This window comes from Colobus angolensis, unplaced genomic scaffold, assembly GCF_000951035.1.
Source record: "Colobus angolensis palliatus isolate OR3802 unplaced genomic scaffold, Cang.pa_1.0 Scaffold118, whole genome shotgun sequence".
NCBI classification, from domain to species: domain Eukaryota; kingdom Metazoa; phylum Chordata; class Mammalia; order Primates; family Cercopithecidae; genus Colobus; species Colobus angolensis.
Window position 1 is genome coordinate 1,580,718 of NW_012112919.1, and position 22,580 is coordinate 1,603,297.

Here is a 22,580-nt window from a genome sequence, read left to right on the forward strand (position 1 = left end):
TTTTTTTCTTGATAGCATTCTAAATATATTTTCAATATCTTTTTGGTTTAGAGTTAGTTTTAGGATTTATTCATAACTTCTAGTGTTTTGTTTTCTGACTCATTGATCTGTTTGTAATTTTATTAGTTTTTCCCAACCTCTTCTTTCTGAATTCTTGAGCCATCTATTTAATCAGTGTTTTTGTAACTTGCGTATTAATGTATATAGTTAAGGCTACTTGTTTTTCTCTGAGCATGTTACTTTACATTCTTCAGAATGAATCATATTTAGCAAAAAGTGTACTAAATTGTGATTTAGGACACATAGACTTCGATCCTGTTTCTCTCTGTGCATAGCAGTGTCATTTGGGCATGTTATTTTGTCTTTCTCCCTAGGTTTCAGCTTCCCCAACTAGAAAATTAGAAAATATTTGATCTCATAACTTCTATTTTGCTTTCTAATTTTATGAAATATACCCTCATACCCAGGTTGCGACTCCAAGAATTTGAGTCTACAACGTGAATTCTAAAGTCTCAAACTTTTTTTTCCTAACATACTAGTAAGTCTATGAACTGTAGTCTCTGGTGTAATCAAAACGACATGCTTCTTTTCATTCTTTGTCTACAAAATGAGGTCCTGAGCATCAAGCAGATTCAGGGTCTACATAGACATTCTTCACTAACTTGGAACATTTTGTCAGAATCAATCAGCTGTTGGAAGTCACTATGGAAGGTTCATGAGGAAGCATTTCCCAAGATCCTTTGAAATTCTTGAAATACACAATCGTTAGCAATGCAAAATCAAACAGAATGCAGTCTTATTGAATGGGTTAAGATGAAGTTACAACAAATATTGTGTCAGAGTAAACATCAGAAAATAGATTTTCTAAGCTCTAGAAGTTAGAAATATGAATAATGAGGATATTATTAAACATGGACAGATTCTGTATCCAAGCATTCCTTAAAAAATAAGAACAATTTATTTTGTGCTAATAAAAATATGTTAGGGAATAGCAAACAGATTGTCACAGAATCTTTAACTCATCCGTATTACATAAAATTCACATGTTAAATTACTGTTTTTGTTTTAAAATCTAAATAGCAACTGCAAAATCAAAGTACTTTGTGGAAGAGTTAACGTCACTACAACAAAATGAAATACCTTGTTTGTCTGTCTCTGTATTTAAATATTAATACAAACCCAGTATATTTTACTTACTAATGTAGAAAAATCCAAGAAGGGGAATTAGTAGAGAAATTGAACAAAATATCATTCATTTACATTAGTTTACTGAGAGACATTTTGTCTTCTGTTTTATAAAATGTTATTTTGTAACAATAGCAATCATTGACCTCTCTGTATAACCCTACACGGTCTAAATAAAGGTCTAAATAAATCACTTCTGAATAGTTTTTCTGTACAGTTCACCACATTTCTAACTATAGGAATGTAATCTTGCAGCCTTAAAAAACACGTTGATTTTTATGCACATAAAGAGACCAGGTTAATTAATGATCCTAAAAAATGATAAACATAATTTATGCTTTACCTCTCACAAAAAGGGAAAGAAAAGTTGTGTTACATGCCACATTTTGTTTAAAGATTTATGATGCAGTGTAATTTCCATTTCCCTTATAATAAATATTTAAAAGACATATTAAACACTTCACCTAATTGCAAACCTTATATGAAAATATTAGGGTGATGGTTTGGAAGCACAAAAACATTTATTGTCACTCTGTGCTTTGTACATTCTTTCATAAATCAGTACTGGAAGCACACAAGCCAACAAAACTCTGAAATTCTGGCCAAACAGTTCCCAGTTATGTGCAAGAGATCATTGCTTCTCAAAATGCCAAACTAGACTTAAAATTTAAATAATAGAATATAAATTGCTGGACATAATTAGGAAGATAATGCATGAGCATGTATTTTGGCTAGACTCTGCTTAAAATTTTGAATTTTTTCCTTATGACCTGTATAAGCTTGGATAAGTTACCTAGATCATTTTGGGCACACTTTATTTTCTAAATGGGAGTGATGATACCTACTTTGTAGAGTTGTTATAAAGTCAAAATGAGGTAGCTGTACAACAGCTTTTGGTACATAGTAAGCAACTATAAAATTTTCATTTATCTTGTGATGATCATCTTTTATAATCAGCCATTGTTTAAAAATATAGAACTTAATGTAAAAGATAAAATGTGAACTTGCACATAAAAATATGGGAAAATATTTCCAAAAAATGACTTAACATAGAAACTGGAGTTAAGAAAATATTCAAAATTAGACTAATGTGCCCAGTGCCAAATAAAATACAACACTAGACTCCTGGACAAAGGATACGGTAGGTTGGTCTCTTTCCCATCATTAAGTGGATTTCTAATTATGTTGTATATGTTGTTTCAGAGGCAAAGGCCCATTGAAAAATACATCTGATGTCATTAATGCTGCCAAGAAAATTGCTGAAGCAGGTTCTCGAATGGACAAATTAGCCCGTGCTGTGGCTGATCAGGTAATAGAAGAGGGAAGAGTGGGCACATGCTGAGTGGAATCACTAATTAGCGCTTGGGTTTTGTAATTAGTTTTATGCACCCTATAAAATGCCTCTGAGGAATGAATCAGAGGGGAGAATCACTGATATTTTACACACTGGTATCTGACTCTCCTGACACTGTGCTGGTGGCAAAGGTAGGTTTAGCTCTGGAGAGAATGCTAAGGCTTCTAACCAAAATTCCTTGAGAAAGAAGAACACATTACTTAGGAGACATCAGCCCTTGAAGAGTCATGGATTGTCCCAGCCTTCCCCATTGAGAAAGGCAACTGTACTGCATAATGAAGGGGGGAAAAGCAGATTTTTAAATTTTCATTGTTGGGCTCTTGGTTTAAATATATTTTTAGAGATTCCTACATAATGCCCTCTTTTGTTTACTTCATGGTACTTATCACATTTAAAAATATATATATTTAATTCATTGCTTTACTTTATTTTTCTGTTGCCCCCAGGAAATTTAGATTGTACATTTTAACTGACTGACAGAATGAATAAAGGAGAGAAAAGAGCAACCTGTCTTGTGGTCAGGGAACTGAATTAGCAGAGCTTTAGGGATGTGATGGGTCATGATTTGATGGTTTAAGAAGTTGTCAAGGACTCTTCCAGGACTAGAATGGAAACTGGGGGTAGCACAGTCAGGGGCATTTGGAGATCAAAGGGCAGAAACCAGTTGCGGAATTTGGGAGAACATCATGTTTTTAAATATAGAAAGAAGAAAGTAGAACTTCACCTTTTGTTATTTAATATGGATCTTACTCTAATGATACTCTTCATAATTCATAATAACTTATGCTCCACCATAAATGGGATCATTCCACATGATCAAGAACCTTCAGATTTCAGCCTTATTATAACCCAGACTCAGAGGCATCAGAGATAAATGAAATTCTCAAGAATATCTCTTAATGCTTTCAAACCAAACTAGGGTATACATTAAAAGAGTCCTGACCTTGAATATTTATTTCCATACTTTTCTTTTTATTTGGCTTGAATGGGAACTTTAAAATTCTATTCTAAATGTCATATTGCAATTATAGTCCATTTCTTATAAGAGTGTGTTAGGTAGTAGACTTTTCCAGGTAACTAACTGTTGATTATCCCTATAAGCAACAGTGGTTTACAGTTGGAACCACTTCAGATGGATTGTATCATAAAATATAAGTTTTGGAAATAAAATATTATATATACTATTATCTACATGGAAATATTAACATGAATTTGCTTAGTATACTGCAGTACATTGATGCAAGCTGGAGATACTGAAAGAGAATTGCATCCTTCTCCATATATGGCTCTAGTCTCTGATGATCTGATGATTTCTGAGTCTTTGTGTTGCTTATTATAGCTTTCCTCCCTCATTCCTACATATAAGGGTTGCTCCTCTAAATACTTACTGCCTCAGCATCCCAGGCTCTAACATCCTTCATTCAAGTCAATACCAAATTCACACATCTTGTAAAGGCTGAGAAAACAAAACAAACAAAACCCCAGATGATTTTACTACCAGGATTGCACCTAAGAGTCAATGAATTCTCATTTCAATTTTATTTTACATATAAGATGGCTAATCCAAGAAATTTTTTTGACTTTTGGAGAAACACTTATTGGTTGAGATAACTCAAGTACTATGATAATTTGAGAACTTCTCACAGTTTGTAGGAGTCGAGTGTTAACCCATTGCTATTGCCTAATTTCTTTTTTTTTTTTTTTTTTTTTGAGGCGGAGTCTCGCTCTGTCGCCCAGGCTGGAGTGCAGTGGCCAGATCTCAGCTCACTGCAAGCTCCGCCTCCCGGGTTTACGCCGTTCTCCTGCCTCAGCCTCCCGAGTAGCTGGGACTACAGGTGCCCGCCACCTCGCCCGGCTAGTTTTTTTTTTTTTTTTTTTTTGTATTTTTAGTAGACACGGGGTTTCACCGTGTTAGCCAGGATGGTCTCGATCTCCTGACCTCGTGATCCACCCGTCTCGGCCTCCCAAAGTGCTGGGATTACAGGCTTGAGCCACCGCGCCCGGCCGTTATTGCCTAATTTCAGGGCAGTATTAACCATGAGGCCATGAGGCTTCACAGCATAAACTGAGGTTTTTTTTTTGGTTTTTTTTTGTTTTTTTTTTTTTTTTGACAGACTTCCGTAAGTATTCCAGAAAGTTCATGTAAAGAAAGGAAGAGACAATGAATTTACTTGAAAATATGCATACAAAAAAATTACCAACTAGAAAAGGCCACATTCTTTTTCTGCAAATGTTGAGAAGAGTTCCGATGTGTAGAGTGACCAGAAATTGACCACCCACCAATTTGCTAGGAAGGACTTCTTGGGAGTGAAAATGAATGGAGTTTGAGTGGCTGTTTCATTATACTTTAAATCTCAATGGTGAAAAGTATTTCTCGGCATCTTCAGGCCCCTCAAGTTCAATAGCTTTGGTTGTGACTTTCGTTTTTGATTTTACCTTTTTGGGCTTTCATTTTCAACTCACTGTGCAACCTGAAGCATAACTAAAAACAGTTGATATGTGAAAAACACATCAAACACTCACACACACACACACACCCCAGGATACTAAATTTATTTTGAGATTAAGTGACAGAGTTTTTAAATGCTATTTCACAGTGACTCAAACAGATGAAGTTTAAACCTAACCCTCTTTGTGGCATTATTATTGTCATTAGCTGTGAAATAACTTGCAATTTTTGATAAAGAAATCTTTTATTCAGAAAAATGTTATCAAATGCTGCACCTATTTCCATGACTTAGGAGTTACTTTTCTTGATTCATCATGCCTTTTTAAATGTGCATTTTAACTACTTTGGTTTAAATAATAGAATAGAATGAGTATTACCAAGGACTAGATTAATTACATTTATTTTGCCAGAAAATATTTTATAAACATTGGAGATATGCATGCCATATAAACTTTTTATGGACTGTTGCATTTCTAATTACTGTTCCATTGAGATAGAACTCTGTTTAATTTGCTGCAAGGTATTTGTATCAAAAGCCTTGTCAGCCCTCTGGGGAGATATCATTTTAAAGTTAATTCCTTTCTGTGTATGGGTCCCTGGAGTAGGATAAGTATTACAGTATGAAGTACTTGTAAGAAGCTAAAAACAGTCTCTGTGGAATTCTGTCTTGATAAATGCAGTTAGTGAAAAAATACCACAATGGTAAGTGTTAAATATAAAAAATATCCCTTTATCGTTTATTCAATAGATGGTTATATGTAATCACTGGCTTTACAGTATTGATAAAAGAATTTCCTTTCTTGAGCTTGAGGGAAACTTAGCTCAGAGTCTTTCTCCCATCCTCTTATTCTAAATAAGATACTTTAGTTGTGACTGTAGGTACTTATTTCTTACAGTATCAAGGATTTGGTGATTTTATATCCTTTACAAGTGCCAAATTGATACAGAACAATTAAATGACCTGGAAGTAGCTCAAGCTGAACCTTTGATAGCAAAAGAAATATACAGGTATCTCAATTCCTCAGTAGCCATTGGCACTGGAGCCTCAGGAATGTTTTCAGGAGTCACGTAAACGTCTCTAGAAGTGTTCAGCCAAGCCCTGTGTGTGCTTGATGGACACCCGCCTACTTTGCTCATAATGAAAATTCAGACTCCTTAGCCAGAGTTAACTCTGGTGCATCCATTAAAGGACTCTGTTGCTACTCTTGCAAACTTCTTTCAGCTGGCTTCAAATAATTCTATCAAATTTGTTTTTCTTACAGTGGTCATGAACCATTTCAGTCTCTCACTTAAAGGCACGTTATTTTGTTGCTTAAAGTTTGATAAATATTAAATTCCAAAAAGTGTAATAAACTTTTTCATAAATGAATGATACATTTATTAAAGAATCAAAGGAAATGAATTGATTTTCTTCTGCCGACGGACTGGATCGAAACTGTCCCCTATGCTTGGCAGAGACTGCCACACAAAGTGATTTACTTCTAGTATCCTTTGGTCCTCTGCATTAAAATAACATTTCATATAGTGAAAGTTGAAGAAAAATGTAAAATATTTAGGTTTCTTTAGAGTTTAGAGGACAGCAGGTAAAAATACTCAACCATGTATAGAAGTCCCAATAAGCCTTTCTGGAATATCTTCGATATTCTTCTGATACAATTTTATTAAAGTAGAACCAACCATTCTAAACTACAGTCTGTGGCCTTTCTAAAATGCCTGTGAAGTTAAATGAATGTAATTAAGGTATATGACACTGAAACCTTTTCTTCCTGCAGCTTTTCTATAACAAATGTTAGAAACTGAAGAATAGTTACTAATCAAGATCACTCTTTTAATGTTTTATAGTGTCCTGATTCAGCATGTAAGCAGGATTTATTAGCCTACCTTCAACGAATTGCCTTGTATTGTCATCAGCTTAATATCTGCAGCAAGGTGAAGGCAGAAGTGCAGAATCTGGGAGGAGAGCTCATTGTGTCAGGGGTAAGCTGGACTTGGGCTTCACAATGTAAAGTTCCCACCGTTGTACTTCCAAGGCAAACATTCTTGGCAACAGTACTGCTAAAAACACCAAACTACAGTGATTTATAGGGAGGGTTTTTTTTTTTTTAAATATTATCACCATTATTCCAGACCTTACAATAACTCACAAAGAACAATTTGATTTTCCAATTACCCTGTGTTTATTCTAGCCTTGTAAAATCTCCATTCTTCACAAGAAAACTAATTTTGTAGTCTGGAAACTCATTGCCAAGCTGTGACTATTACAATTATTTGGGGCTTTTGTATATTTACTCATTGTGAGTCTACTTCCTTTTGTTAGTGCTAGTAATTTTCATTCTCTGTTCGGGAGCCAGACTCTCTATGTGTGGATTGTGTTCACATGTTAGAGACGATGAAAACAATAGGAATTCATTCATCAGGTTCCAATGCATACTAGGTTATCAGTAACCCTTGAAAGCCAGAAGATGTTTGAGTTTAATACAGGTTGATGTGCTGTTGCCAAAAACTAACATAATTGTCGAACACTAACAATTATATATTCTTTGCTCAATCACTCCAGTGTTTCGTTTCTCATGAAAATATAATTATCTAGTCCATTTTTGTCAAATTCCTAGAAATAAGTTCAATGAATATTTAGAAGAATTGCAATTTCTTGGCAAGATTTCCAAATATGTGTTGAGGTTCTTCACCTTGGCTTCTTCTCCTCCCTCAACCCCTTTCTCTCAACACAGGGTGCCATTTGTTGCAAATTATTTGCAAGTCCAGAACTGTGGCTCTGACACCTTAGTTCTTTTCCCAGTCAGACATGATGCTACCATTTCAAGTGAGTAATTACAGGCACATAATATTATCAGCATGGTGAATACCTTATGAAAATCCGAGTAATCACAAAGCTCAGTTCTTCCTGAAGCCATTTTTGGAAATTTAGAAGTTTGGCCATTTGGTAAAAATATGTGGACAAATCATTCTTGAACCCAAATATTTTTGTCCCCATATTGTTTGAGTTGCAGAAAACATAGCTGGGAAAAGAATTGATCTGGCTTGCATAGAGACACCATCTGGAAAGCCTGTTTCATGCAGTCCCACCTAGAGCCCTGTAAATTGGCTATTTTGTGCCTCTTCCCAAAGCACAGTCACCTCTTTGCATTTACAACATGATCCTGCTTCAACATTCTTCAACAACCAAGAGCAATCTGTCTTGCAATGTGTCCTTTCTGCCAAGCTGGTAATTACCAAGATTCTCTCGCCAAGAAGTGATCAAATCATCGCATCTTCCTTGCTGCCTTTCTTATCTTCAGCCTTGATGGTATAGTTTCCCATACCACTCAGCTTTCATGTCCATCTGTATATAGCCCCTGTGGAACTGAGTGCTTTTTGTTCAGCTTGCCTTGTGTGCTTTTATTTGTTACTTTCTAATCTTATTATTTACGTGGATGCGCAAAGCATCTTTGTGGATCTCAGACTCCACAACCTCATCTGGGCAATTTTTACTAGCAGAGCCGCTCTCCATCATCCTCTCAGTACCCATTGTTTGTCACTGCCTCCAAAGCTTCATTGCCATTGTATTTTCCTCATTTAGATGTAGTCCAAACCATCACTGGCTTTTATCACTTGCACTGTTGGCTTTTATAGAGGTGTTTGAGATTGGGAACACCATCAAGAAGCCTGTTTCCTTCTTTGAGTCTTGTTGGCACAGTTCATAAATCCTTGCATGGGAGAAGGCTTCTTTTAGAAGAATGTTGTACAACTTGATAATAATTCTAAGGCAAATGCATTATAAAAAGTTTGCTATATATGCTCGGTCATGGGCCTGCTCTTGGCTTCCTCATGATTTATTCCAAGCTTGATTGCTGTTTGGTGCCACTCCTACATCTGTAGTCTGCTGTCTTTGCCAATTCTGCCTCCATCTTATTCTTCATGCTCCTTCACTGATGGCCAATGGAGAAAAAAAAAAAAAATGAATATGCTTACTGTGCAAAATAGCCACAAATGACTGCTTTCAAAATTCTGAAAGAGTCAAGAATGGGAGACCCCATACACACACATTTTCAATGATTTTGCCAAGAAAGTTACACCCTTTTATTTTGTCACATGGCATGGCAAAGTTGCTGTTTTTTTCTTTTCCAGGAGAAGCCATCATAGTTTAACGTACAATCAAAAAAGAAATACTTAAATCTTCTTTCTTTTTTCCCTGTGTTTATACACATGGGATTCAAAGCCATGGCTTTTCTGAAATGTATGAAAGCCCCCAGGAAAGTTACATTTGTTAGAAGTCAACCTCTCTACCAAAACAAAGAGATTCGGACATATTATTTCCATTTTGCCAAGAAAAGTGATTTTGATGTCAAAACAGAGAGTCACATTTTTAGTCTTATGCTGGCATGATGAACATATGTTAAGCAAAATGCACAATTATGTCTTATGTCAGCGTGTTTTTGTTTTATGTGATTCTATGTATACAAACTGAGAAAGGCCTCTTGTGTTGTGTCTGCTTTTGACTTGAGAGGTGGGGACAGATAATTCAACAGGTCTTGGAGGAGAATGGATACTAAAGCTCTCCAGGCATCATGATGGCGAACTACAGAAATAAAGCAGTGCAGGATGTGTGCCTATGTATGCTCATCCACTCAACTGCTATCTAAGAAATACCATTGGTTTTCTACCTGGCAATTAGGTTTTTTTTTGTCATTGGCTTAAACCTGTCTCAGTAACCAAAAGGTGATGTTCTTCTTAAAGTAGAAAATGCATGTGTGAGCCAATTCAGCTTAACCTGGTTACTAAGGGAGTAATGGAAAAGAAAAAATATGATAGAATTGTTAAAGTGAAAGTAGAGGTAACTGAGTTCCAGAAGATTAAACAGTCTATAAACTCGCTTTATTTATTTGCTTAGTTTAATGTTTGATTAAATTCTTAAGCCAGTTTACAGGCTTTTTGAAAAAAAGAATAGTGAAAGCAGAAAGAAAGAAAGCGGGGAGGAGAGAAGAGAAGAGGCATAAAGGAAGAAGGCTGAAGAAAAGAAAAAAGAGAAAGTCAAGGATAACATATCATAAATTAGTTTAGTGCAAATAATGTCCATTAAATGTGACAGCATTATCTTATGGAAGAAAAGTTAAGCAATGTATTTTTTAGTATTTAAATACTATTTTGAATTCAAATGTGTTCCAGTATCATAATATGGATATTATCTGTATATTTAATCATGTTTTTGACTAATTTTTGTTTGCTAGGTTTCATAGGGTTTAATCAGCGCCTTTAAAGTTAAAAATGGAGATGTATACATGGATCTGGAAAAATAAAAATCATTCTATGACCTTTAATATTTTGTAGCTACCAAAAGATTTATACATTGCGTATGATTCTGAACAAAATTAGAATTACTAATGTAGGATTTTTAAATTATGCATACTGAATATCAAACATTCTAATAAACCTGATAGAGCCTACCTAAACTGTTTTTTAAAGTTAAAGGATAACAGGAGCCTCATTATAACAATGAAGTCAGAACATAACAGCAATAACCCTACTTTGATCAGGAATTCGATGTTCAGGAGAGACGAGGATGTAATTTATGGCCAAATGTACACAAAAATGGTACAAATTTTAATAGATTTTATTACATATAAATGTCTTTATATTAACAAAATATTTGAATCAAGTTTGGAGGTGAGGAATGCTAGTTGCTTAAGTCCTTGGGCTGAAGGAATGAATTACTGACCTATTCCTGAGAGACTGAGAAGCTTGCCCTAATATGTACTTTTGTTCTTTGCCATTTAAATATCTCTTTTCCAAATCTGAATGCCTCTCAATTGGGTTTAGGGGAGAGGTTTGGCAAGGTGAACAAGTTATTCTTGTGACACTGGTAGGATTTGAACTGGTAGAGAACACTGGAGACTGAGGGGTCAATTACAGTAATTCTTATTGCCCATGTTTCACATTATTTTTAAAAATTGGACTCTAATTATAATCAACATGAATATTCATGGTATAGGTAATACATTCCTAAAAATGTTGGAAACTGATAATATTAAAATCAATTCTACCTGACACTGGCATATCTTCAAAGATGCATATGTTCATACAAACACGGAGCACAACTGATTTGATATTTACTCTTACACTCTCAACAAACCTTAGTGAAGTAGGCAGGAACTGAACAAGATTGGTAACTATACACTATCTGATCCAATACAAATTAGGGAAAAGAAAATGTGGGATATATTTTGTACAATATATATATGGTTTGTTGAGATGATAATTACATTTTATTTGAAGAGCTATATATTCCTTTTTATTTTTAAAAAGTGCCAGTATTTTGTAATGAGCTAAAACAGCCATTGAAACAAGAATTGCATCTAATTGTGTAGACCTGTGCATTAAGCAACCTTTTTTTCTTAATTTTTATGTCTTCTATTTTGTCTATAGTCAATTCTTCATGATCTCCATGGATCAAAGTGTAACAGTAATGGAAAAAATCTAAAGTGCTAGCTATTTCAATTTCGGTTTGGAAAGCATGTTAGTATTTCATTTGAACAAAAGGGTATGTGTTCTAGGAATTCATAACAGTTCAAAATAATTTTATACAGACCTTCCATGCTTAAAGGACCTTCCCTTACATAGGAAAAGTTGCAGCGTCCAAACCTAGAGAGAGTAAGATAAAAACAAACCTCAGATTGTAAATCTGGATGTTAGGCATAGTAGAGAAATTGTGACTAAGAAAATGAAATGAGTCGTTACCATTTACAGAATGGCAGTAGTTATTTGAATATACTTTGCTAGTAAAATGAGTTGTTGCATAATTCCATATTTTCCCCAAAACCTGTTCCCCAATATGTTGATAGTGAAACTAGTACCATTTAAATTCTGATTCCTGCATCATGCCTTCCTTAGTTACATTCATACCAGTATGAATGGTCATTGATTTCTGCACAACCTAAATTATAGACACCCTCAGAGGGAAATAACTTTTATATGGTTTTTCACTGAACATTCATTTCCCCAGAGTTTTAAAAGTGACAGTTTACCAATTCAAGACTGTTATTTTTGGAAGAAATGGGAAATTAATAGGAATTTTAATAAGAAAAGTAAAAGTTTCTTTGGGTGCTGGGCATCATGGAAAGCTTTGTGTCTTTTGCACTGCACCTGTATATGTTCTCTGAATTCAAACAGTCCTGTACAAAGGAGTCTGGTATACTGCTCCACTACAGGAAGTGGCTCTTCAGTTACATTTTCTGTGATGGTCACCCTAAACTTACCAGTATTATCACTTATGGCCATTTAAAAATATCAGTTATTCATTGATGTAATTAAAGCAGTTGGTTATCTAATGGAATTGTTGAATGCATAGAGAAATATTATGTTCCAATGTACTCATTTTAGAATAAGAAAACATACCGTGTTGTGGCAAAGCTAGGAAGCAAATCAAGCAAGTAACTCTTCTTACCTTACCTGGAGATGTGGATTGACCTTACTTCGATCTACTCTATGGATTGATTTGATTGTGACACCTAAACTTGTGGGCTGAGGAGTAATTTCTGTTTTAGTTTGGGGGCATTACTGCTTGTAAGAGTAGAAGTTAGTAGCTTTAAGAAGAGTGTGCCCTGAGATATCAGTGCCATTACTTGTCATTCAATCAGCAAAATTTCATTCCTTTGGGTCTTAGAATTTTTAAGTTTTGAGATGCTCTAATTAAAAGAAGAAAAGTAAATAACTGACAACTTAATTTATTATCAATTAACACCTTAGATTACAGGTAATGTTCAGAGAATGATTTAGTAGCCAATTAGCAGTAATACTTTGTGAAAACTTGGAAATTGGACACAAGGGAGGCACCTGGATGAGGGGAGGTGATTGCATATACAGTTGGCCTTCTGTATCTGTGAGTTCTATATCTGAGAATGCTTCCAACCTGCGATTGAAGATATTTGGAAAAAAACAAAAGTAACAATACAGCAATAAAAATAGTACAGATAAAACACAATATAGTATTTATATAATATTTATATAACATTTGCATTATAATAGGTATAAGTAATCTCGAGAGGATTTAAACTATACAGGAGGATGTGTTGTAGGTTACATGTAAATACTATGACATTTTATATCAGAGACTTGAGCATCCTTGAATTCTGGTATCTGCTAGGGTCCTAGAACCAATCCCCCATGGATACCAAGGGATGACTGTGTCTTGGAATATCTGCAAAACCCAGACACAGCTATTTAAGAAGTACTATTTTATAAAGCTTCCCCATAAGACATATCCTAATTTTGATTACTTGTTCGTATATGAGAATGGTCTGATTTCTTAAAAAATAATTTTAAAATACTACTTCAAATGATGTTTCAAATAATTATTGTTTTGAGAAGTATCTTAAAAGCCACCCTCTCCCCAGTTTTGAACCAGTTTTGGATCTGTAAGAGCAAATCCAGACATAACCTGTTTCCTGACATTGAACCAAATAATTATGGGAAGACAAAGTGTTGAGTGAAGACCTTTATTTAGAAATGGTGTCTGTAAATTCAAACCCTGTAAACACTTGAATTTTTCAGCTCTAGTCAAGAAACAGATTATTTAGAATTGGTTACTTAAATCCATTGTGATTTTTTTTCCTTGTTTCTCCTGGGGCTTACCCCAAGAATTCCTGGACTGAAGTCTGTTGAAGAAAAAAGTTGATATGTGAACAAGGTGATATAATATGAAGAGGTAAAAGAGAATGGATATTAAAATCATATGCTAAGATTATCTGGGGATTTTGTCATTGATTTTACACATCTTTCCATTACCTTAGCTGGTTAAAAATAAAGAAGATAGAATCCACAGCAAAACAGAGTCAGGATATTTTTATTCAGCACTAGTTTTGATAACATTTTGACAATAATATTTTTCTTAAAATAGATCAGTGTTTCTGTAAGTTGTTTCTAATTTCCAATGGCAAACAGAGATTCAAAGAGTTGCATTTAGTTCTTGTTCACATAAGAATATTTTCTAATTCACTTGATTCAACATTTCTATTGCATCCCTACTATGTAAAAGGCATGGTGATATATTTTGGTTGAGTTGGGGAATTTAAAGTCTCTTTATCTCTAATACCAAATAATTTTCATGAAAAGGATAAATTTTTCTGTCCATTGTGTTTTTATTAGACTGTATAGTCTATGTTTGTTTTTTCCATTTAGTTTCTCAGCTTACTGAAATAGGGTTTTCAGCTAGAATAGCAGAGTATTGTTGATGGCTATCTCTGTGCATTCATTGTTTTCTTGGTTTACTATATTCTAGAAATAAAAGTGTGTTTAACTTACTGTCGTCTACATTCTGTCCCTGCAGATTATTTTGTCAAGTGCTTTTTCCAGCCTAATTTAAATCATTTATAAAATATGGCCTTGAGTGCAGCCCTTAGAAGAGAAATATGTGCCACTTTATAGCCCATGTATCTTACAAGTAAGAAAGGTTTCGGATGGGCAATGTGGAGTTTCTTTGTTCAGATTTCTTTTACTGCATCAGAACACACTGTCTTACTCTATCTTAAATAGTAATTTTCCTTCTGGGCTATAAATATATTTCAAATACTTCATCCTAATTCTATTTTCTTGAAGGCAAGCTTTCTTAATTTAGACTTTTAAACTTTTTATCATCAATACTGTATCTTGTTTTATTACTTTTCTCTGAATACCTTCATCTGTGCAGATGTCTTGCTGATAATGAAATTGACTGGAACTCTGGCTAGATGTCCTGTCAAATCAGAGCATCCTGTCTCTTGACCTCTTTCATCCATTTTCTTTGGTAAATCTCTTTTGCAACTGAGAATAGACCGGAGAAGTTATGGTCAACATCGTCTTTTAAGAACCATGTATGTTTGTCAGCCCAAATTTCTGTATGTGAGACACTACCATAAAACAAAATCAAAACATCTCTTTATCTGAGAACTTCCAATTCGAATCTGCTGCTATCCACATTTATTGGAGCCCCTCATACTGAGGTATTTCTCTTCAATTATAACATTTTGGTCAACTTACATGAAAAAAATGCCTGACCATGTCTTCCATGATGAATGCATCTGCAGATTGTTCTTTTGGAATGCACATTTTATTCCACCTGACTTTTCTCAATCTTCTGTGCTAAGAAGCTAAACAACTTTTTTTTTTTAACCTCAAACATAAATTTGAGACCAGCCCTACATCTGTCTGGTCAGAGTGAAATTATAATCGTGACTATAATAATGGAGTCTTGACTACTGAAATCTTGCAAACACTTCATATCTTGTCTTACAGGGCTACTTAACCATTTCTGAAATACCATGGGAAGTATGCCGTTAATCTACAGTTGGAGTAGAACTTAGTTTTCATGAAAACTGTCAAGAGGCTAGATCCTAAGATTTGGAAATTATCTAATCCTGGCATTGCATTCTATATCAAAGACAGTTTTATTACTTTAACTAATATCATAAATAAAGGCATTATTATAATATCACAATCAATCATACTAAATTCATGTAAGAGGTCAGCACAGTTGACCACTCTGCATCCTTTTGATGCAGCCTAGTTTTGCATTGGGTTCCTGAAGTCATGCTCCATTTCCAAAGAGACAATAGACAATTATAAGAAATGCCAAGAGACAGTCTAAGTTCAGTGTGTTTTATTTCAATATTTTAAAAGTGTTTGACTCCATTTTTAATATCTTAATGCTGAGAGAATTGTATCATCTGTGTTGGGTAGTAAAAACTTAAGGTGTTTATTGGAAGAATGGACAATTGCATCATTAATCTTAATGACTTCTAAACTTTTTATGAGATGATCCAAATAGGTTTCTAATAAGTAATAATTTTTAAAACTGAGAAATTGTGGTAAATGACTAATTTATTTCCTACAATGGGAAAATCAGAAGATCCCTAACTTGTAAACCAAATGAGACTGTTATAAAAAAAATCAAAGATAAGCCAACTAGTCAATGATCCAATATGTAAAAGTGGAGAGAAAAAACGTCATAGGGCCATTAATTGTAAAATCTCTCACAAAAATATAGAATATAGAATTTGAATTTAGACTTAGAGTTGCTGAAAATAAAAACAATAAATGATACAGCAAGGAAAATATATGCAGAGTATCATTGCCTCCTCTGTTAAATACAGAAAAAGTCAAATATAGGCAAAACACCCATCTTTTTATATGCAAGACTTTTTTCTTTTCTTTTGACTTTAATTCTTTAAAGACATTCTTTAAGTGTCTCTAACATTTATTTTGAAGTGAAAAATGGACGTGATGTTGCTAAATCCACAATCAGCTTGAATTTAGTAGCTTCTGTGTTTCAAACTGCTCTCTAAATCTGCCAATTTTGCTTAATTTTAAATTGCAATTATTGTAATACACTAATGTATTTAGTACGCTAAGAATGACTGGCTTAGAAATAGAATTATATTGACTTAAAACAGAAAAATCCCAAATTAAGACTTTTGTTTATTTGTGTATAGAAACAGGCTTTGGTTTTTTACCCATTTATGATGCCATAATTTGCAAGCTATTGTTTTGAATGTCTGGGTTTCCTCATTTTTTTTCTGTGGAAAGAGATGGTTTAACTTTTCATGTATTCCGCTAGGCAGATGAAGGCCTGACTTTTTTGTGGATGGTTTCAGGATGTGCCTGCTCTTCAATAGTGTCTGTTGCTTTTGTTTTGCCGTAATCAATAACTTTGAGTATTCTGTTTTTAAACTCCTAAATTTTCATTTGAAAAAAATAGTGCTCCACATACTATTCTCACGCCTTTTCTTGTTTACTGTGAAAACTGGACTGGTAAATAAAGCTGTGACTATAGCAGAAATCGTCGAATACAAAAACATTTTGGTCAGTTGACATCACTGGGTCATGTAACTTGACCTCTGAGAGTGACAGTGCATTTTTTTATGACTGCAGAAAACTTCCCATTTGATTTTTTTGTACAGTTCTGAAGATGAACTATAACTACTCCTTCTAGTTATATATTTGATACACACAGAAAAACTTCAAGATTGTCAATAATGTTCTATATTGAAAGAATCTTATGAAAGGATTCTAAAAGTAGAAAAGGGCATTGGTTGTTGGCTTATCCTTTAAATTATGCCCCTCACACAATCCATCCTTGGGTTAAAAGGAAGAGTCAAAAAAGTTGCAATTGTAGCAACAATGAATGCATTAGTCCTTCAGTGATCCCAGTGAAAGAGGTAAGTATCCCTTTAGCAGAGGACCATGTGCAGAGGTTGGATGTGCAGAGGCCAAAGGCTTAAGGAAGGTCACACAGCAGGGCAATGGAACTTCCAAAAAAGACATCAGGGATCCCCACATACCATTCCAGGCTTTAAGAGCTACAGCCCTTGCCTTCTCTCTTGGTGATCTTCAACACTTTAAAGAGGGGATTCAGCCCCTTTGAGTGCCACTACAGTGGTCCCTTACAATGCCTGACAAGGCAGAGTGCATCTTCATTCTCCTCCCACATGGTTCCTTTATCTGTTCAAGAGCCAATGAGAAATCCAAATGGCTAGCCTGCTTAATGTCAAGAAAGCCCATGTGTATATCTCTTTCAGCACGTAATTCCTTCATATACCTCTTTTTTACCAATTACCCACTCCCTCTTCCACTTCCCTAATCCCTTCCCAAGTAGGGTACATTTTTTTTTTTCTTTTGCGCTCTCTCTCACTCTCTCTTTTCTGTATCTCTCGGAAATCAGACAGGAGTTCAGAGCACTTTCACTACCTTTTATGAGGTAGATTGTGATGTCATAGATGGGGGCAGGGCTAGTCAACTTTCTACCCACCTCCCAACCTGTGCTGAGGGAGCTCCGATCGGGAGTGGAAGCAGTGATTCCTCCATGGTGAGTAACTTGACTTTCTAATCTAATGTCTTTCATTGTAATCATGAATTCTGAAGGCAGGGGGGATTGGATTTTAGGGAAATGAAAATGTGTCCACTTAAGGCCTCTTAATATTAACCAAATTTGGGCAAAGGACCTATTTATTCTTTATGTGGGTCAGAAATTCCACAGCACAGATATATTCTTCAATTGTGATCTAAATTTGAGAAGTGAAAATGGTATTTTTATTTCTTTATTTCTCAGTCTTTCTTCCCATTGGGACTGAAAGTCATGGCATATGTGGAATGAATCCATTCTATAATCTCTTTGTGAGCTTCTCTAAGGAAGGCTAGTCAGAAGGATGTATTCTTTGTTTGGAAGATTTGAGGGTCATGAAATATCCTTTACTGATGTTTGCCATGAGAATCAGTGGCCCCTTCTAAAATCATGGAGGTTAAAATGTACATGAGGATGATACATGAGGATTATCAACAAATACTTTGGGTGTTAACAAATAAAAGCCTTCTAATGCAGTGACTAAAATGGTGATTTTTTGAAAAAAGTTACAACTCCTGCAAGTTTAAGAGGTCACAGCCATTTCAAGGTGTCACAGCCAGATTTACTACCCGTTTTTGTTGTTGCACGTCATAACACTGATGCTGTTTCATAGGGTCTCTTGGTAGTTAAGAGCTATGAAAAGCTGTTGTTGTTTCATTTGGGTTTCTATTATATTACTGATTAGTTCTTGTATATGCCTTAGTATTTAGAAAGAAAAGATCAACTGGAGTGGACACTTTTCTCCACTTCTTTCCTTGTTCTCTCCTGGGTACTTATTAAAACTGTCAAGATGCAAACTTTTGTATAAAAGGGTAAAGGGAGTTCATGGAGGTGGTTGACTCTTTAAGGGATATCAAAGCACTGGGGTGGGTATTCTTGCAAGGGTTTGACCATCAGAATGTGAAACCCTGTTCTTTTTCATAGGATGGGATGAAAGCATCCTGGTGTGGATTATGAGTATTATAAAATATGTAAAGAGGGTATCATTCTTTTTTTTTTTTCCAAAATATACATCCCTGGTTAGCTAGCCATGATGAATACTTGTGTTGGAGAATTGGTTTCAGTTTAAAATGAAAAGTCCTTTCTGTCTCATCAATAGCTTCTTTGTTATGCATAAATCCCTGTCCCCCAAAGTTATACGCTTTTATATTTAAAAGCACTATAGCTGATCTGGCCCTCTTTAGTACCCTGGGGTTGGGGAATGAGTTTTGAAGTTATTTGATACCTAAGTTTTCTAACCTAAATAAGTGACTATAATGGTAAAGATTTCAGGCCTGATAAAGAAAGGTAGGGCCATAACTGGCCAATAGGAAGATTTTGATGACAGTCACCTGTAGGCAATCTAGTATTGCAATGTGGGCAATAATGCCAATGTCTTATATGTTGGCTTATCCCTCTCAAGTCTCTGACCTACCTTCCATTAAAAGTACTAGACCCCTGAAACCCAGGTAGAAGCAAACCTTCAGTGCCAGAAAAATCTGATGTCTAATCATAGTTCAAGTTTTTAATGTCTTTTATCAACCCCTCATACAGCTGCCAGGTAAGAAATGCTCATATTTTCAAACCCTTGGGACACAATCATCTTTAAACTTCGTGAGTTAAGAACGGTTGTGTTGTGCGCTTGTGCAAATTCAGAGAGTCTATCATGGAATGCGTTGTGCATGCACTTATTTATCTTCATGTGCATGTTTCATTTATAGTGATGTTCAGTGTTTTTTAAAATTCATTTTGTATGTATTAAAAGTTTAATTTTAAACTACATACATATATTGTGCTCTAAAGGAGACAGTGAAATGGAATGGAAGTTGCATTAATTTAGGGTCTGAACACTTAGTATGCTAGTTCTATCACTGTGCTTGACTTGTTAGGTAACTCTAAGTAAATTACTCAGATCTCTAGGGCCTCAGTTTTCCTCATCTGTAAAATGATGGTAGATGATCAAAAAGAGATATTCTAATGCATCCCTGCTCTAAAATTCTATGGTTTTATGGTATATTATTGAAGAAATGGTTTATGGGAAAATAATTGAATAGTTGATAAAATATAGTTTTTATTTTGTGCATACAATTATTAAACCCAGAAAAAAACATTCAATGGAAACAAGGTTTTAAAATGTGCTGCCTATCTGATATAATGCTATTTGGTTAATAATATATGTGACTGAGCCATTTCTTTTAAATAGACAAAATCATTGGATTAATCTGCTAAATCTAAACCACACAGAAAGTTATATATAAATTGATATATGAAGAGAGGCAGAATCCATGATAGACAGCTACATAGTGATTTTGGAAGACCGATTCATGTTTTTTTTTTTTTTTTTTTGAGACGGAGTCTCGCTCTGTCTCCCGGGCTGGAGTGCAGTGGCCAGATCTCAGCTCACTGCAAGCTCCACCTCCCGGGTTTACGCCATTCTCCTGCCTCAGCCTCCCGAGTAGCTGGGACTACAGGCGCCTGCCACCTCCCCCGGCTAGTTTTTTGTATTTTTTAGTAGAGACGGGGTTTCACCATGTTAGCCAGGATGGTCTCGATCTCCTGACCTCGTGATCCGCCCGTCTCGGCCTCCCAAAGTGCTGGGATTACAGGCTTGAGCCACCGCGCCCGGCCCGATTCATGTTTTAACTCCATACTTTTGTGTTATTAATGGGGATGTAAAAAACATTTACTGGGTAATAGATGTAGCTGATCTTACAGGGGCTTCAAAGTTTTAAATTACCTATGTTACATTGCAGGAAATCTCATGTGGTTTTGGAAGGGTGGGTGAGTAGGGAATTGGTGAGTATGGAATTATGTACTATGGGGGCTAAAAAAAAGTGTAAAGCCTTGCTCTTGAATTTGAGGAATGTGCAGCCTCTTTGGGGAGTCTATACGTGTGCCAAGTGCCAACTTAGAAGTGAATACAGTAAGTGCCAAAATAAATATCCCTGTGGCCTGGGTGGGCTGGATTGCACTGGGGAGTCTTATAACAAGCTGATACTTTTAGCTAGCTGAGAACAGAATGGTTTCGATTTTTGTGTTATTGTATATAAAAAGGACAGGGAATTGTTCCAGGTCTTCAAGACCACAGAATTGTAAATGGAGCTGAAGATATCTTGTGTTCAGACATAACATGTGTCAAAATGTATTGCTTATAGTTCAACCTCATACTTTATCTGATCCCTTTTCCCCTAAATCATATGCTGACTGTACTAGATGAGATACACGTCTTTGGAAGAATTGAGGAGGCAGCAAGTGAGTTAATTGAGTAATTATAAAGATATAATCAGGCAGGTGTTTAGTCAGTTACACAAAACTCCACATGATCACTCACAGTCACAACTATGGAAGACAAATACATAAATGGCAGAGGAAGGAAAGAGGAAGACTCTAGCTTGGAGATATTCTGATATTGTGATAAAAGCAGAAAGGGATCATTATTTGGGGGTATCATTAACAGATTTAGAAATGTCAGATGGTGATGGAAATGTCCACATCAGCTAATGAGAATCCATGTAACCAAGATGATTTTATGAAGCAGTTTCCTTGGGCACTAAGCAAGAATAACATCAGTTTCTCCACCCTTTAACAGCCAACACTGACAAGGTTTTAACACTAAGTAAAACTGAACATGATTATGCAAGTCTTCTTCCCATATACTCTTGGAAATAGGTTATTGATTTGGGCATGATCTATTTACATTTACGAAGAACACTTACATTTGAAAGCCTCTCTGTTGCTGTAGATTCGCAGATGATTTGCAGTGGATATTTTGCCTCACGTAGAGAAAACTGTTTTTGTATTTCTTGCCATTCAAATCTCTTCCAAATTATTACCTTAGCCATTCTAAAAGACTGGAATTCCACAATTAGAACTGCTGTCACCTTGCCCCTTTACCAGATTCTAAGAACTTAGTAAGTAAACAAGGACTCAGTTTAGATCATCCAGTGACATGGCTTCTAATTTCCTATTGTGACATCAGAATTAGCTTCTAGAATTTGTTTTCTCAGGAAATCACTTTCAAAGACTATATTTTTCTGTTTGGGAATGGTGAAGTAGTATGATCAGAGGTAGTTTAACAAAGCAAGAAATACTTTCCTAACACTAGTTTCTTTTAAAAAAAAAAAAAGGTCAAGCAGAAGTTAGATTATGTTTATTTCAAGAGAATAATGATGAAGATGATAACTATTCTTTCTTCCTCCTAAGTGTCACCGGAGGTCATTTTAGAAATAAAGCATCAGTCACAGCTATAATTCAACAAATTCATTGAGTATGTAATATGGGATATTCCCTATTCTATATATGATGGATTCATAGAATAAGAATGGAAAACAAGCACATGCACTAGTAACTATGATTATAATAATCACTTTAAAAGAATACATATTATGACCGTTTTTGTAGAAAACGATAGAGGGGTGTGACTTTTTTTTTTTTTTTTTTTGAGCCTTCACACATAACTGAATAGGAGTTTTCCAGGTGGAAGGAGAGGGAGGAATATCTCAGAAAAGAAACGAAATATTCATAGCATTGAGGTATATAAGTATTCCAGGATAACTGGACCTAAAAAGGTCCTAGAGGGCTGGAAAGATGGAGAAAAGTAAAAAATGTGAGGTTGGTGCTGGATATCAAAGAAATTCTTCTGACTCATGCTGATTTTAATAAGTAGTATTGATAAATGATCAGGATTATCTGCATGCCAGCTAAGCAGGGAGTTTGGGGGAGACTATTAAAATGCAGGATCCTGG

At 35.2% G+C, this 22,580-nt stretch overlaps 1 protein-coding gene across 6 annotated transcripts in view; it reads left to right on the forward strand.

The window, feature by feature from the left end:
• The window catches only part of CTNNA2 (catenin (cadherin-associated protein), alpha 2), a 1,182,142-nt gene that overhangs the window by 1,135,389 nt on the left and 24,173 nt on the right, over positions 1–22,580 (forward strand). For 4 of the 6 annotated variants that reach the window (XM_011963728.1, XM_011963718.1, XM_011963738.1 and 1 more), the window contains 2 exons: positions 2,389–2,494; positions 6,831–6,965. In XM_011963728.1, the coding sequence (XP_011819118.1) occupies positions 2,389–2,494; positions 6,831–6,965 (241 nt within the window). Of the gene's footprint in view, positions 1–2,388; positions 2,495–6,830; positions 6,966–17,676; positions 17,821–22,580 lie in introns of all 6 variants that reach the window. The other 2 variants (XM_011963709.1, XM_011963731.1) reach the window with 2 other exon arrangements.